The following is an 18,444-nucleotide window of genomic DNA, read 5'->3' on the forward strand; positions in this document are numbered from 1 at the left end:
GGGGAAATTATATACTTGTCATTTGTTATAGGACTTGCTCACATGGAGGACAGCAACTCACTGTTCTTGAAGGAGTGAACATTTGAGTGTATGTATTGTATGCAGTCTACCTGACTACCAGTACACCATATTTATTTTTGTGCATTATAGAAAATAATGCATCTGCTTACATGGCAATATGAATGGTGTTAGTGGTACATATACACGATTTTGATGTTTATTATAGGCTACTCTTGTAATGGACACCTGTAGCTGAACTGTATGGGTCACTGGTTTTCAAAGTCAGGGCTGTACGGTCTGTGCCCTCGGGGGGGCAACCGAGAGGGTCAATTGAAAAGGAGTGCTAAAATAAATAATTACGAATGATATAGGTCATTGTTTTTATTGTGCCAGTTGAAAAACATTGCAGACCTCAAACTTATGACCAACTCACTCAGCACTAAAATGCCATAATAACTCACTGTCCCATACAGTTCCTCCCTTCAGTTAGGCTATCAGGGGAAATGAAGAAAAACTAAATTCATGAATATTAAATTCATATATAATATTAAATTGTCATTCAATATGATTGGAAGATCTTTAGACATTAACCTTCCTAACCTTATAGTCTGTGTGTCTCTGTAGCATCGCTAGAGGTAAAGCATTAAAGTAGGCTTTTTGGGGCGGTGGTGGCTCAGGGGTAGAGTGGCCGGATGGTAACTGCAAGGTTGCCTGCTCGAACCCGGGCTCCCCGAGAGTCCGCGTCGAAGTGTCCTTGAGCAAGACACTGAACCCCTAAGTGCTCCTGATGTCCAGGTTTGTGCCTTGCATGGTTTCCGCCACCATCGGTGTATGAATGTGTGGGTGAATGTAATGCATCTATGTAAAGCGCCTCGGATGAAGGCGCTATATAAATGCACAATTTACCATTTAGGCTACATGACATCAGTAACACTTGGGGGGAAATGGTCCTGAAGGCTTACTTTAAAAACATAATGTAATACAAAGATATAAGTAGGTTTTATTATTTTAGGTAGGTACGGGCTGACACTTGGTTAAGTACAACTGTTGGCACCATTTGCTGACAGAATTATTGTAGTTTCGCCCTTTCTCCACCAGGAGGGGAAAAGAGCTCCTCTGCCTTTCTTGCCAAACACTGCACCTTTTTCGTAAAATGATTATACTTTTTATATTAATGTGACCAAAAAATAAAAATTAGAAGATGCTAATGGTTTGCCATATTATAACACACTGTAGATGCTTTTACTAGATATAATATTATTGACATTGGCATTGAATTATGCCAAATTATCAAATTGACCCCCACATATTGTATAAAATGGTGTGGCAGATTAAACTTTTTCATAGATTGCATAGCTTCATAGACTTGCTTCATCCATCATTGTTGGATTCATGGTAATGTACGTATTTTCAACTTGACCTTTGGCTCTGTACTTGGTCTGCATCTTTTTTGCGATTTTCATCAAACAATGAAACGAAATAACTGATCTACACCTCATAGCACTTGCAGGTCTGCTATTTTGGGTTTATACCCCCAGAATAGGGATGCTAGTGATTAATGGATTTTTATTATTAAGTTTCTATCCAGTGTTGTTTTTGGCAGCAAATTTTGATTTTAGTTTTAGTCATAGTCTTTTGAATAATTTTCCTTTAGTTTTAGTCATATTTTAGTCACCAGGAATGTCTTAGTGTTAGTCTAGTTTTAGTCGACTAAATCTATAGTTGATTTAGTCGACTAAATCTACAGTTGAATTAGTCGACTAAAATGTGTTTTGGCGGCCTTGATGCCGTCGTAATGACTGTTTTTACACTTGCCGAAATTAGCCGATCTACAAGCTCACAACGCGTCTTTAGTCGACGAAAACAACACTGTTCCTATCACTAATAATTGCAGAGGGATGATAATTTGTCAGTTTGAACATGAGTCCTTTCCAATTTAATATGTATATAACAATATATAGATAGACTGACAGGAAATGGGGAGAGAGATGGGGGCACATGCAGTAAGGGCTGTCGGGATCGGGAGTCGAGCCCACGGCACACTGCCAGGCTTGGGCTACCAGCCAAGGACCACTGACCACGGCCCAGGCCACAATATACAGATTTCTAAGGCCTTGGGCCAGGGGTAGGCAACCTTTATTATCAGAAGAGCCAAAAACGTATTACAATTCTATCTGGAGCCGCAAAATATGTTTGCTTTAATAAAGCAAACTTTAAGTATTTGTGATTTTTCTGGACTTTCAATATTACATTTTATTGTTTGCTAATTTCTCAAAGCATATCAAGTATACTGTACCAGCAAGCCAGCAGCATTGGTGGTGAAAACAAACAAAGATGTCTTATCATGAATACATTCTTCTATTCTTCTATTTTCCTTCATTACATTTGATTCTTATTTTTATCTGGTGTATAGGCAACATTTTTTTGCAATATCAAAATTAAAGAATAACTTTATGCCTACTACAAATTCAATAATAAATTATGATTAAATGTAAAAAAGAAAAGAAAAGAAAAGAAAAAGAAAACCTCTTACCGGTATTCCTTTTCATACTTCTTTGCCGTAGCAACTGGGAGCTACAGTAGAGGGCCTATAAGAGCCACATGTGGCTCTAGAGCCGCAGGTTGCCTACCCCTGCCTTAAGCCAACACGGCCTTCAATGAGTATGATGCTAGCACATATTGCTGGGAAACTAAATAATATTATATTCATTCAATAACATGTTATCTCATATCTGCAGTCTACCCATACTCATAAAAGAATGTCCATGTTAGCCTGCCATAAACGTGATTGTAATAATCTTTGCCATTTTTATGCCATTTTCCCGTTTATATTCTCAACTCAAGGACATGTTTTCTGTCAGCTACGACGACACACTGAAACAATACACTCATCAAACTAGTTAATAAAGACTTAACACCAGCCATGAGGCAGATGAGGCAGTGGTGGAAAGTAACTAAATACATTTACTCAAATATTGCACTTTACTTTCAATTCTTCTACTCCACTACATTCCAAAGGGAAATATTGTCCTTGTTTTACTATTTGACAGCTTTGCAGAAGATGAATACAAAACATACATTAGCCTAACTGATGTAAAGTATGATGTATAGGTAAGCTACCCAGCAGCTAGCTCATGGTCCATAGCTCTAATGCGTTGCATGTAGAGCTATGTTACTGCCAACTTCCGGGGCTCGCATGAATGCAGACCAGCCTCTCGTCTTTAGCGTAAATAAAAAGAAAGTTTTTGCTACTAACCAAAACAAAGGCGGATTGTGTCATTAGAAAGCCTACTTTCCTTAGTGGAAGCACTCTGAGCCCCCCACCACACATATAAACGCTACTTTTTGGCTAAAAAGGGATTTTGTTTCCGCCGGGAAAAAAAATTACTTTTAGTTACTCCAATGCGTCCTCTACCGATATTGCCCAGAGAATTGCCTCATAGAGAATATTTTTCCTCCGGTGAAAAAAAATCCCTTTCTGGCCAAAAAGTACCGTTTATACGTGTGGTGGGGGGATCAGAGTGCTTCCACTAAGGAAAGTAGGCTTTCTAATGACACAACCCGCCTTTGTTTTGGTGGGTAGCAAAAACGTTATTTTTATTTACGCTAAAGACAAGAGGCTGGTCTGCATTCATGCGAGCTCCGGAAGTTGACAGTAACATAGCTCTAAGGCCCCATTTACACTGGCAGACAAATCTAGCCTGAATCAGATCTGTGCCACATCCAGATTGAAATCCGATTGGTTTAAATGGTCACATGACTCATTTAGACAAATCAGATTCCAATCTGGATGTGGCTCAGATCTGATTCAGGCTAGATTTGTCTGCCAGTGTAAATGGGGCCTAAATGCAACGCATTAGAGCTATGGACCACAGCTACCCAGCAGCACATAGTAATTAAAATCACCTACCAGCTGCAATATTAAGGTGTTGAACACATGAATGCTTTATAAATACAATACACTGACTAATATGATTGTGAAATGGAGCATTCTGCATCCTTTGTTTTTATTTTTTATTTTACATTGGGAATGCTACCGTTACCGTAAGATACTTTTGACATTTACTGAAGTAAGTTTTGAATGCAAGACATGGGCTTTAAGAGTACTTCATCTGCCACAGTAAAAGCAACCAGCTTGGTCACAACTTTTAACACATGTTCTAGAAAGATACATCACAAGGCATTTGAGTTGACAGGTTTGCAGATATGCAACAATTAAGTGTTAAAAATATCATGACCTTTTGTACAGGCTACCTCTGGGCATGTGTTTGTATAGTAGCCTATACAATGAATGTATTGAAGTAAGTGTTGGCCTTAGAAGTTTGTTTATTGCTTTTAAAATGATCAGCCCTCTGCAATTTCATTTTATATCCCAAGTAGGCCTATAAAGGCCTTTTATAGTAGGCATATAAAGTAGGCCAGCACCGTATAGCCTACAGCAGTGGTTCCCAAACTGTGGTGTGTGCACCCCTTGTGGTGCACGACATGAAAAGGCTAATGGTGGTGCTATGGTTTTATTTTAAATATATTAACATATTCTGCCAATATATGGCAATTATATGCAGAATATAGCCTATATATGGCATCTATATGCCATATTCAGGTTCATATATGTGCATAGATGTGGATAAATAGGAAATTATGTCTCTATATAGCTTATGCAAGTTATATAGGTCAGGAGGTAACAGGGTGCATGGCCAAAAAGGTTTGGGAACCGCTGGCCTACAGTATTGCATTTTTAACATGCTAGTGAGGCTAGTATAGATGTAGGGCTGGGCAGGCTGTCCACTCACTCTGAGCAGTCTGATAGTCAGTGGTGGACAGTAAATACCTAGCCTACACCAGGACACCATCAGAGTAAATTTACTTAGTAACTACACTGAGGCTGAAGAAAATGTAGGCCTAATCATATCATATGGACCCCTCTTTCTTCCATATTTTATAACTTGTAATAATTGAAGTTAAATTGACAATAAAGTAGGCCTATGCTATAATATTGTGTATCCCTCCTTTGAGGATAGCCTACAATAATTCTAACGGTCGATCTCACTCTCACAGATCTTTTTTGATCTCCTGTGGAATGTGGATCTCAAAAGTAATTTGGATCTTCATTCTTCGAACCACCAACCAACCGAACCAACCGCCGCCACCCGTAGCGAGCAGCCTGCCCGCTGCTACCCGGAAATATTACAACCCAGGGCCCGGAAAGGACCAACATTTAAGTCAGCAACACGTTACGTCACTTACTTTTTTTTTTACCCCCCAAAATATTATTATCGGGGAACCATTCTAAAAGAAGAAAAAAAAAGACCCCCGGACCATTAGCGGGTCAGTGTGTTCATTGTGGTCGCACGGGATGTTAATAATAATAATAATAACGTAGTTGGATGGCGAGGATCGGAGACACAGCTCTCCCGGTCGGACGGCGTCAGAAAGCAGCGGAGGGTTCGAGGAGGAGGAGGAGAGGAGAGGAGAGGGGGAGAAGCACAGCAAAGCACAGCACAGACTAGTGTTCCGCTCCGTTCCCCCACAACAGTGAAAATGGCTGCGATCAGCAACGGCCACCAGGCAGTCAGAAATGGAAGCGGACTAAACTAAGCTATTGTGGCTGCTTGCTGGATGGCGGTTTGTGTGGACAGATAGAAGGCGTGCCGTGCTGTGCCCAGGCCTACATGATCCCCCGTCCGCCTGCCTGGCGGGGTCTGACTGAAGCTATTGTAGGAAGAGATGCGTAGTAGGTAAACATTTAAAAACACAACCCCCCCCCCCCCTCCGATTGTTGCGTTATTTGACGCACATGGAGAGAGCGTTATTGGTGGCAATAAGTACGACATGCATGCGTTTTGACGTTGTGATATGATTGTTGAATGCTGCACTGAGCTAACGTTTTAGCTTCGTGGGTTGGTTTATGATGTATGTGGGGGGGCTTTTTTTCCCCCTCTTCTTGCGTGCGTGCGACTTCATCTAGCACGCGATGAAATAGCAAAAAAAAATACAAAATGTAACATGATTTATTAGGATGCCGAGAACCGTTAAGTTTGGCATGCAAGCACGTTCTAGATATTATTTTGTATTTATTTTTGCAAACATTTTTTTCCCCATGCAGCCCAAAGCTGTTACACTGTGTGCTGCCGCCGCAAGTGCATATACGTAACGTTTATTTTATTGCTTGTGGTCGTTTGTTTGTACCGCGAATGTTTACAGTGCGAGATGATGAGCATGAAGCAAATTAATGTTGATCCACACAATGTGTGTCTTCCCCCACTCCCCCTTTCCAGGGCTCCTAATTTGCATTGAAATGAGAGGCAGTGAAATATGCCATGCGTTATCATCTGAGTTCTCCCTCAAGTCATCGGTCGGAGCAACACACCCTCTCATGTAGTTCCAATTTCTTGGATTAAGGGAGAAAAGAAAACTATATTAAAAAGGTGAGGAATGTAGATGTAAAGTGACGCTCAGGGCAGAGGTCAATTCAATGTGCCAATTCAGTAGGCTACATTAAAGTTAAACCAACGATTTACAATTATTTTAATGAGAAATTGAATTATTTATAAATGTATGTTCAGTGTAAATTCACTTCCTACATTGAATAATCGGAATATACTTTGAAAATGAATGGACCCCTGACCTGATGACCTGTTCTTGTTTTTTTAAATTTCAGTCAAACCTATTGATTGAGACTTGAAATTAACCTCTTAATTATTGGATGTCCTATTGTGTGGATTTAAAAATGAGCTGTTCATCTGATTTAATCTGTACTAATCTATGCCTGTTCCACTTCTTCGCCCTGTGTCTAAGCAAGGAATACAAGAACGCTCACCCCAAAACACGCTCTCGCCCCTGGGTCAAATCCGGCGACCTCGGAAACGGTCGCCACCAGGTATTCCTAAGCGTAACATCAGTGAAACTATGCCTAAACCCAGAGTAATCTAATAAGAGAGTAATGACACTCCCGTTGACTCTCATTGTAACAATGGAATGCGGAAGTGCTCATTCTATCTCAATGGAATAGTTCCAGCCATAGGAGCAATGTTTGGAACTATCGCCCATAGGCACCCGCTTTGCGGCGAGATCAAAGCGTGTCACCACTCTCTTACTAGATTACTCTGCCTAAACCTATACTCTTATTCCTAAACGTAACCTCTGTATAACTTTGCCTAACCCTACATTTATTACTAACCCTTAACCTCAGCAAAACAAATGGAAGAACACGAGAACCGCTGGGGGCGAGTGGTCCACGAAAAAGAATGGGGGCCGAGTGTGTTTTGTAGTGTGTGTTCCAGTTACCCATGGATTAAAGTTCTCACTTCTCAGACTGGTTTCAGTCATTTGGATTCCATAGAAGTCAGCATACTGTCTCCTATAGAAGTGTGTCCTGCACCAAAAATAGCCTCTCTACAAGCTCACAGTGTTGTAGATAGCCTATTTCCGGTTATTATCAGTTATTTCTAGTCTTCCAGAAAACAACAGCAACATTTTTCAGTCGTGAGATTTTATTTTTCTTTAATCCATGAGTTACCTAAACGAGCATATCGCAGACCTGCCAACCTGCACGCATTTTGAGTAGAAACACGCAATTCTAGGTCTTAGTACACACGTACGAAATGTACAATGACAACTAAGCATTATTATTATTCCTCAGTTCACTTGTCTTTATCTCCGAATGGGTCAACATATACAGTCAGTGACAATACTACCTATATGAATGAATATACAGACTAGTAGGCTGTCTATATATATATATATATATCTATACACTCAATGAATATTAATTCATTAATGGATAGAAACCGCAATTGAATATTATTTTTCCATTTCATATGTGCACTTAACTAAGCTGATAATTGTAATTGAATCACATTCAATCGTTAGATTAATACATGGAAATGTAAACCATGCACAGAAATGCGGTTTTATTTAGGCAACACGATCATTGATGTATGTTCATTCACAAAGTCAATGGGGATAGACAGGCTTTTGACATTTATATTTATTGATAGACTGTTAACTCAATACAGTATAAGAATTCTCCATAGTGCAATGTACTACATTTCTGGTTTGAAATTTTCTATAACATAACACCCCGGGCACTCCCCCAAAAAGGCATGCGGGACCCGCAAATTTGTGGTGCGACCCCCAAATTCGCAGCACCCGCACTGTGCGTGGGCGCTGTGGCAATATCCCAAGGTTGGCAGGTCTGATATTGCGTTGAAAAAAAAGCATGCATTTACATTTCTTTATACAAAGAAATCAGATTATGATGATGCTCACTGACTTCACTAACTAATGAAGGGAGAACTGCTTTTTTATTTTAGTTTTAGGGAAAGCATCTGAATAACACCATTAGGGTAGTCTTGTTATCAATACAAACACTACATTTTCACTCGGAGGCCCAGGGACATTTTAAAGATGTGTCAGCTGACTACATTTGAGCACCATCCCTCAAAAATAGGAACACTTGACCAGCCTGTGACTGGTAAGCCTTAATTAACCCATTAAGACCTGAGGCAGATTCTAAATGTCTTCTAAACAGTTTTCTGAAAATGTATATTGCTATATCAGTGGCCTTGTGGTTAGAGTGTCCGCCCTGAGACTGGGAGGTCGGGGTTCGATCCCCGGCCGGGTCATACCAAAGACTCTAAAAATGGGACCCAGTGCCTCCCTGCTTGGCACTCAGCATCAATGGTTGGATTGGGGGTAAGTCCCTGCGACATACTAGCGTCATGTCCAGGGGGTGTACTTGTACATCAAGCTGCCTCACGCTACAGAAACAGGAGATAGGCTCCTGCCCTATGGGCCTCATGGCTCGGCAAGGCTACTTATATCAGTGGTGCTAATACTTTTCATGTCAAGGGCGACCCCCAAAATGATAGTCTATGTATTTGGCCACCCACCCCATCTCAACATTTTGTTCCAGGGACCCCCAGAAGCAAATATTTGAGTTAAAAATGTCTTTTCTGTTTATTAAAGAGTTTGGGAGGCCCCTGTTAATGAACAAACATTCTTTAGCAATGATTATTGTGGGAATATAGAGCTACTTAACAAACGGGGAATGCTATTTTTTATCTTTTGAAATGTACTATTTTTAACATATGGTTCCCCCCCAAACATAACTAAGTAATTTATTGAGTAATGCACTTCAATGCACACGAGTAGTTTTTTGCTACTCCACTACATCTCAGAGGCAACTACTTTTTCCTGCACCACAATTACTCGACAGCAGATTTAGACGCAAAACAGATATTGGCCCAATTGATAGGTAAAACTACACATAAAATAATTCAAAATCATCCCCACCTTTACCAGCTGCAACATTAAAGTGAGATAGTAATGCTAATTTTTTCTAAATGTATAATTCACATGGCTCAGGAATAAGGAAAGTTTAATCTGCATTTGTTAACATTCTCTCATGGTTTCCCATGGCTAGGAATACGTTTCCCTTGTGTTATCTTTTTAACACTGCTGAACAGGCTCAATAGTGAAGGAAGTGGAACACATGAACAAAGAGACTGACAGTGACCCCAGATGGTTTCCTGGCTGTACGGACTCATCAGAAAGGAGTGTAATCCTATGAGAGAAAGGCACTTCATGGACTCTTGAAAGTAAAACCGTCAGACAGACCTGTAATGAATGCACAAAGTCACTCTCCATTTCATCACTATAGTGTAGCAACTTCACGGATTGGTGTGAGATCATACATGTGAATGTTGGTTCTTTGATTTCTACATTGGGGGACTGTTTTTTCACTTTTTATCAATATCAAAACTAGGCTAATAAGAAGGAAAAAAATATTTTTAAACCCTCACGGTTAAGTTTAGATTATTCTAACTATGGTAATTAGGGTACAGACTATTCAGGTAAAAGAATATTTAAAAAAAAATATCGATCTACAAGCTCACAACAGATTACATCACAACATGTGAGCTTGTAGATGGGACATTTTCACAATTCGTACAATGAAGTGTCGTGGCGATGTGCTCATGATTATTACTCTCTTATTACCCTCTTGACATTTAGGACATATCATAACTATTGAATCTAAGTAGGATAGGTATACAGTACATAAGTGAACTACATGACACTGGGCAATTATTTTCAGTTTAGCTTGTGAAAAAGCAATTCAAGCTTATTTATTTAACTGACTAGCTTTAATATGTCCCTGTTCATATGGCCCTGTGTATCCACCACGGCCCATTTGGATAAGCAAACCAACTAATTAGCTCTGCTTGGTTGCTCCCAGGTGGAAGCAAGAGTCATAGCATAGTCTCTCGAGCCAGACAACTTCTGCCACAATCCTAAACAAGCTGTCACAATCTTCCTAAACATGCTGTCATCTTCTAATTTCTGTTCCCGAAAATATAATTTAAAATGTTTTTTGAATGTCCATTTCTGCTAAGTAGCAAGATTGGCTTTGACTAGTTTGATTTTACAGCACAACTTATGTACGTGACTGCAAACGCTACCAAGTGGAGAGGACGCAGGGTATCCACTTTATTTTCAGTGGACTTGCAGCACTTCCGGTGTACAGATTGTTAGGCGGAAGCATTTGAAAATTGTGTGAGCTAACAGTCTGCCTCGAGAGACTATAGCATCTCTAACTCGCTAAAGGCTTTTTAACCAATAGGGCATAGCAGTGGCGGCCATTTTGCAGTGCCACAGATCCAAAGCCTGTTCATTTTTGCCATAGACCTTTCTGAAAATATTTATATTAATCATTTTAAGCATGGAACCAAGCCAACCAGGCTCCTGGTGAAACATGACCATAAAGCATATATTAAAAATAAAATAAAAGAATATTCAATTATATTATGTACTATATTTAAAGTACAACTTTAGTTTTTTTCAACCAAGGTTCATGTTTTAGATTATTAGAGAAAGTTAAAGATGAGTGTTTTTTTTTCTGCTTTCTTTTGTTTCAGCGTTTTTTTTGCTGTTTTTGACAGGGCGCACTAGACCCTAGGAAATTACATCTGGCCACAAAAGATCACAGGACACTAGGGTATGGTATGTCAGTTTGTCATAGACTCATCTTTTACTTTCTCTATTAACAACCTAAAACACGAACCTTTGTTAATGGGCTTTCAATCTGTGTTACCACTGTTATGTCATATAGGCTCTATATACAGCAGCCATATTGGAAATAATTTCCAATAGGGCCTTCCTTCACAGGTCTTAGCAATTATACTAATTAAGGCTTTTGATTGATTTGACTACTTTATTAAAAGTTAGCAAAATGTACAGAGGTACAGTTATAGAATAATGCTAAAAGTACAACACAAAAAGCCCTGAGGACTCATAATTGTGGTCTCAAAGTGTGGTCCCGGTACCCTCTTTCCTTGAGGGGGTTCCAAATGGCCCCTTACAGGTGTGTAACTGTCAGAGTGAACATTTATACACTCCCAGAGTTATTATGGGGTCCTTGAAAGTAAAAAATCACACCTGTGTGAAGTGAGGGGCGCTCGTATCATCATACGTCATCGTCATACATCATCTCATTCTCAACCAATGGCACATCTCCCACCCAATCACGCGGGCCAAGCACAATTTGCTGGACAGTGTGAGAACCACTGTGCTATAAATTAAACGGAGCCTTAATTAGTATAATTGGTATATATACAATTATTTTCTTGTTTTGATTGCTAGTGTTTTTTCCAGCTGAATTTTCTTTCTTTGTTTCTTTTTTGTTTTTCAACTGCAGAAAATTCTGGGCTGAACGAGCAAAATGTCCTGGATGAAGGAAAGCGCTGGACCCCAATACAGTAAATAGTGGGCATGGGAAACGATCAGACAATCCTTTGAACTCCTCAACAACTTTCCCGTTAATTCCTTTTTAAATAGCCCGGGAGTCCATCTGTAACTCAGAGACCCCTAAACGTTTTCATCACAAACATTCTCCTCCCACACTTGTCCCCTCTCCTCTTGGATGGAGAGTGGCGGCAGTGGGAGATCGGGCGGAAGTGGTAGCAGCAGCAGTCGAAACGCTCGCTCAGGCGAGAGCAGCAGCAACAGCAGCAACAGTGTTATTGAGAGGATTCTAGAATCCAGCCGAGGTGAGTTAAGTAGCTCCAGCAGGGCCAGTAGTAGTTTAACGTCATCATTCGGGCGAAGCTCTTCTTCCCTCAGCAGCGGAGGGATCATAGTCGCTGCTCCCAGTGCTGGAGGTGTGCCCCCCGTACCCCCATGTGGCAGTGAGTGGGAAATGTTCCAATTTGGAAAATACAACTTGGACATTATAGAAATGTTAAGTGGCCACCAGGCCCACCAGTTCAAAGGCCTGGGTTTAGATCGTCAACTGCAGCAGCATCAGCAGCAAGTGCAACTTCACCAGCATCAACTCCAGCAGCAGCAACAGCAGCAGGCAGAGTCGTCTGGAGCTCTTCTGTCTGGACTGGGCTTGGCACCCCTCCAAGGGTCTAGAAGCAACGCGTTCTCCGATTCCCCCTCCTTATTTGCCAAGATGAGTGCCCCGCCCCCGCCCCCTCTACAGCAGCAGCCGTCCTCGTCTTCTCAGAGCTCGCGTTCGAAGTCGAGCAAAATGAGTGGCAGTAGTAGCAGCAGCAGCTCCAGCCACGCTCCGAGCTATCCGCAGTTCCTGCGCTCCTTCCACTCATCTGAGGCCGCCCTGGCTCAGGAGCAGTTGCACGCCAGCCGCTTTGACCACTTTGCTGGGGGGAGCAGTGGAGGCGGCTTAGGGGGGCTAGTAACGTCTGCCCCTCCACCTCCCCCTCCCCTTCATCCCGGCCTTTCTGTCCCCCAAGCATCGCCCGGCCCCTCCTCTTCCTCTCCTTCCCCCTCCAGTTCAGTGGCCACCTCTAATATCCCGCCCGGCAGCGCAGTCAGCTCACTGGGGCACCAGCTTGTTGGCGCCCAGTCTGACGCGCGGAGCCTTCACCAACAGTTTAGCTGCATGCTAGCCGCTAACCAGTACTTCCTGTCTGGAGTGCCTGCGAATGCTAGCCTAGAGCAGTTCCTCGTACAGCAGGGAACCCACAACCACCTAGGGATCGGTTTGAGTCAGGCGGGAGGGGAGTCTAGCTCGGGCCTGGCTCCACCTCCGGCTTTGCATTCATCTCACTCGCATGGCCACTCCCAGTCCCAGCTTCCCCCGCAGCATCCCCACCAACAGCAGCAGCTGCCTCACCACGCCTTGCCCCATCCTCACTCTCATTCCCATCCCCATCACCCACTCCACCCAGGCTCCCAGCACTCATCCCTGGGTGGCTTTGACTTCCAGGGCATTCCTGTCCTCTCATCCAATCAGATAGCTTCCCTAATGCAGCAGGAAGCGGGGTTGCCCCTGCCCCTTCCACTTCATTTATCCTTGTCCAAGGACGATGGTAAAGGGGAAAGCAGTGGAGGCGGGACCAGCAGCAGTAGGAGGAAGAAAGCGATGGCGGGCTATTTGCCTCAGAGGAAATCTGAAAGTAACAGTAACGGCAGTAGCAGCCATGGCCACAGCAGCCACAGTGCCAACCCTAATACTAGCAGCCATGGCCAGCCTCCAGCACTGATCGGTGGTGGGGTTGGTATGTCCTCGTCATCAGTTGTTTCCTCCTCCTCTAACTCTGCTCCCTCCTCCACTGTAGCCTCAGTGCTAGTTACTAACAATTCTCACCTTCCAAAAGCTAATAACCAGGGTTCCATGCAGCCTAACCCTGCACAGCCTGACGCAGAGTCCGAGTACAGCTGTGGAGAGTGTGGCAAAAGCTTCACTCACCTGTCAAGTCTTCGGAGGCACATGCGCATGCATGAGCCGACAGCAGCAGGTACTAGTAATTCTGCCACGACCGGGCCAAACCCAATTCACATTAAATTACAGCCTGACCCAAGCCTTCCCCATTCCACCCAAGAAACCCCCCAGCCCCCATCCAATTCCTGCCCTAGCCCTGACAAAATCTTCCATTGCTCTGATTGCGGCAAAGGCTTTAAGAAGAAGGGCCATCTGCTCCAGCACGGCGTGATCCATTCTGAGGCTCGCCCGTACGGCTGCTCCACCTGCTCTCGGGCTTTCAATCGCAGGGAGTCGCTGACACGCCACGAGAAGATTCACGAGGAAAAGCCCTTCCGGTGCCCCGCCTGCGGACGCTCGTTCCGTGAGAGCACGTCCCTTCTCAACCACGCTGCGTCTGGAACCTGCGGAAAGCCAGGTAGGGGACCCAAACCACGGGGCGCCAAGACGGGGAGTGACAGGGAAGGCAGGATTGGGATAGGGGGGGGAGGAGGAGGGAATGGGGGAGCGGGAGGGGGGGGAGGTTATCAGAGTGGGAGAGGGGTAATTTATGGGAAAACTGAGGAGGATGATGGGGTGATCATAGTGGGTGACGGAGAACCAAAATCGGGTTTAGGGTGTCATGGTCATTATCAGTCAGAAAGGGGAGGGAGTTCTAGTGAAAGATCAGACAGTAAATACCCCACTGACTACTCTCGGAATCGTTACACAGGCTACCACGACGACCAGCGTTCTCAAGGTAACCCGTCGCCGTGCTACTCTGGAGCGTCCCCCTGTGGCAGTGGAATGGCGGGCTCGGCTCTGAGAAAGGCGCCATTGGCCCCGACACTTCATCCTCATCCTCAGAGTCAAGGCCAGCATCACCATCAGCAGCCTCACCTGCCCCTGTCCTCTCTCCTGGATGACTCAGAAGACGATGTCACCAGCTCTGTCAACAACGCGATCTCTGCCATAACGGCAGCAGGCAGCAGTGGGAGCCGAAGTGACGATAGGGGAGATATTATTGGGGGATTGTTGGGAGGATTGGGCCTAGGCCCTCTGGGGTCACCCTCATCGACATCTACTATTGATAAGAGCTATATCAGTGCTGAGGGGAACCCGGAGGGCATGAGTCGTAACCCGCAGAACCCTTCTGCGAAACCGAAACGGCCCCGCAAGCCCCGAGCAAAGAAAGATCCAAATGGGCAGCCCCCCAAGCGCAGACAGTACATCCCTAGATCTGGACCCGGTGGTCTTCCCCGTCCGTATCTCTGCAGCGTGTGTGGTAAGGGGTTTGCACGCCGCGAGACCTTACGCAGGCACGACCGAGTCCACAGCGGGGAGAAGTCTCACCACTGCTCCGTTTGTGGAAAATATTTCCGAGAGGCCTTTCACCTCAGCAAGCATCAGACGGTTCACACCGGGGCAAAGAATTACAAATGCAGCAGCTGTGGCAAAGTGTTTGGCTACTCACAGAGCCTCAGGAGGCACATCAAGACCCATCAGAAAGGAGAGCTGGTGGAGGTGCCCACAACCCCGGCCACTCAGAACCAGAACAGCTTTAACTCCAACCCTCAATGTAGCGTGGCCCAAGACAGGAGCCAGACCCAAGGTGACACCGCCACTTCATCCTCCGCCTATTACTCATATCCTCAAGACGTCAAACCCCAGGAAGCTAACACCCAGCCCCCACCCAGGCTTTACACATGTGCCATCTGCTGGAAGTCATTTCGCCACCACTTCCATCTGACTGCCCATCACCAGACGGTCCACAACGGCGGCAGTGAGAAGCTGTTCAGCTGTGACGTGTGTGGGAAAGCCTTCGCTTACTCCAACAGCCTGACCAGACACAGGCAGTCACAGCATGGACTGGCCCGCTCTGAGCCGGCTAACCCGCAGGATGCTGGCAGCAGCGGCTCGGGGGACAACAGAGGGGGGGATAACAGAGGGGGGGATGATGTTGGTGGACAGTCTGTATCTGAGAGCGAGGCGGCCACCAATGCCCTGTTACAAATGGCGCCATCCAGCGATGGCCATGTCGGGCAGAATCACAATGTAGTGACTGCGGCTCCGCCACAGCCTCCAGCCGGCTACCCCCCCCTCTTCTATGACACTCCCTCTGCCCAGTCCTCCACCTCCAGTGCCCTGCCTTACTCTCAGCCCCTGCCGCCCAACTCCACCATAATGCCGCCCCAGCACCAGCACTCTCCCCCTGGGGTTAAAGGGGAACACATTTACCCAGCAGGCTCCCATAGTCACACGCTTCACACCACAGCGCCGTTCCAACCGCTGACGGAGCTGCCTTCCACTGAACATCTTCATATTCGTCACCACCATTCGCATCACTCACATCATCATCATCCTCATCTTCACCAACAGCATCCCCAAACGAATACACAGTCTCACCAACACAGCCACCAAAGCACCCAGTCGCCGCCGCCAGACGAGATAAAAGGGCACAAGAAGAAAAAGTCAGAGATTAGAGAAGGTAGTTGGGGCAAGCGGGAGTCCTCGGGTTTAACCAGCGCTGATGGGAGCAGAAGGAGGCGAAAGAGAACCTCTTCATTGAGAAGGCACCTGAAAACAAAAAGACAAGGCTCTCTCCTGTTGAAGATTAGGAGAGGGGGAGGGCCGGGAGGGGAGGGCTACGAGCTTGTCACGACCGGGGGGTCAAAGATCCACATCCACGCCTCGCTCCAAGTCCCCGTCAAACATTTTGCATGTCCCAAGTGTCCCAACGCAGCCTTCTCCCGCCAGGCGGGGCTGCTGGTCCACATGGTGGTGAAGCACCCGCAGAGAGCCTTGACGTCCCAGGAGCGGCTGAGGTGCAGCGTGTGCGGGAAGCAGTCTCACAGGCCCTTGGCGGCGTTTGTCCACCGGGCCTCACACCGGGCTCTGGGCTCCTTCTCTTGCCGCCGTTGCTCCGTGTGCTTCTGGAACGGGGCGCTCCTCCGCAGGCACAAGGTGTCCTGCCGCCGCAGGGCTAAAGGACTACACAGAGGAGCCGCTATCAGCCTGTAATCATCCAAGAGGACGGGGGAGAGAGGGAGATGTCTTCCCTACAGGGGGAGAGTACACCGACTGAACTTTCTGCCGGCTGACACAGATGGCAGTCAGAAGAAGGAATTATTTTGCTTTCACGAGGGAAAAGCCTTTCAAATGACTTTTAGATGGCGGAAAGCATCGGATGCCTTTTTAAGAGACATGAGGAGACATTTGCCTGGTATCTGTGACATTGAACCACCTGTTGGGAATGAGTGTATTAACAAACTACTGTAGAGCATCCTATTAAGAATATCACCCGAATTCTTCCAAATTGTATTGGAGGATGTTTCTGAGACGTGACTGTTTCCATAGGTTCATTAACCCCTTAAGTGCATTGACACTATGCTTGGCTGACACTGTGCGGTTGATAGACAAGTTTAGGTGACCTGCTAATGTAACCCCCCCCCCCCCCCCCCACACTCTCTCGCTAGCATCCCTGCCACACCTTGCTATGATAACGGTCTCTGCTGTGTAACTTGGTCTTGTTGTTGTTCACGTAGAGGCTTTCTGAGGATTCTATTTTATTTTCTAACTTGTAAAAGTGCATTTATTAGGAGTATGGGGATGTGGGGGCAATGACATTTGTCGATAAGTCAAGTTTGTCACTGCATGTTTGTTCTCTGGTCGGTTTTATTGCCACGGTTGAGAATTCACTCCCTGCGTTATGTTTGTGATGGTCTATTCAGTATATCCCCCAAAGGTGTGAAAGATGGTGCATATTCCCACGTCACTGTCAGGTGAAAACCGTGTAAAACTGTTGCTTTTCAGGATATGGAAAAAAGAGCCTGTGTTCCAATGGCTCCAAAATAGTTATTATTTCTTCACATGGTCTTAGTACTTTTCATTGGTTATAAAAAATAAACCCAGACCGACTTAACTTTTTAACTTCACTTAATTTTGTTTGGGGGGGGGGGGGGATTAGCAGATCTACAAACTCACGAGTCCCAACACGTTGAAGCGCTGTGACCTTGTAGATCGGCTATTTTTGTGTGACATTGTAGTATGCATTTGGGCATTCATTCATTCATTATGAGAGAGACATATTCTTCCTCATAATACTCGACGATACAGAACAATTTGACACAATCCCCCCCCCCCCCCCCCAAAAAAAAAACTAAACAAAAACAAAGGTGAAGATTAAGAAAACTAACGAAAAGCCTTGCTTATATCATGCTCACCTTTAATGTCTTTTGTTTTGAAATATTCATAGCTTTTATACCAAGAGATTGAAGACAGGTTAAACAAGTGTACTGTAACACATGTTTGTGTCATGTTATTTGTATGCTTTTTTTCTTTTTTTTGCATTTATTGTTTCTACTTCGCAGTTGTTGTAGGACAAGGACCTATCCATAGATGTATTATTATCATTAGCCTACATGTATTTATGTGTGTAACCCAATCATGCCAATCTCATATTTAACCCCCCACTATTCTTTTTGGCCATTTTGCAATTGTGCTCTTATACCCTGCCATTGCCTTGTTTTCTTTTTCTTCTAAAGAAAGAAATAATAGTTTCTTCTACATTCTGTCACTTTATTTACTGAAGAAATGCCCATATCCCAGTCAAGCCTTTATTTTTTTTTCTTCTAAAGAAAAATATAGCTATAAGTAGATTTCTATCACTTTATTTAGCGAGAGGTCAGTAGTTGGTTATATTTCAGCGTTGAATAAACCATAAGTGTTCTCATCTA

At 44.5% G+C, this 18,444-nt stretch overlaps 1 protein-coding gene across 11 annotated transcripts; it reads left to right on the top strand.

Annotated features, from left to right (window-relative positions):
* The first annotated feature begins 5,187 nt into the window (after nucleotides 1-5,187).
* On the top strand, nucleotides 5,188-18,444 carry LOC306924213 (uncharacterized protein). 11 transcript variants are annotated; one of them, XM_079502632.1, is made up of 7 exons: nucleotides 5,188-5,738; nucleotides 6,279-6,428; nucleotides 6,803-6,880; nucleotides 9,428-9,602; nucleotides 10,920-11,004; nucleotides 11,699-14,147; nucleotides 14,442-18,444. In XM_079502632.1, the coding sequence occupies exons 6-7, from the start codon at nucleotides 11,924-11,926 to the stop codon at nucleotides 16,727-16,729; spliced, it is 4,512 nt and encodes a 1,503-aa protein (XP_079358758.1). In that variant the 5' UTR covers nucleotides 5,188-5,738; nucleotides 6,279-6,428; nucleotides 6,803-6,880; nucleotides 9,428-9,602; nucleotides 10,920-11,004; nucleotides 11,699-11,923; the 3' UTR covers nucleotides 16,730-18,444. The 11 variants fall into 11 exon arrangements, with proteins under 11 accessions (XP_079358758.1, XP_079358760.1, XP_079358759.1 ...); XM_079502634.1 differs by having other exon boundaries at nucleotides 10,920-10,999; XM_079502633.1 differs by having other exon boundaries at nucleotides 10,944-11,004.

The sequence above is a fragment of the Electrona antarctica genome (assembly GCF_951216825.1).
Source record: "Electrona antarctica genome assembly, chromosome: 6".
Lineage (NCBI taxonomy): Eukaryota > Metazoa > Chordata > Actinopteri > Myctophiformes > Myctophidae > Electrona > Electrona antarctica.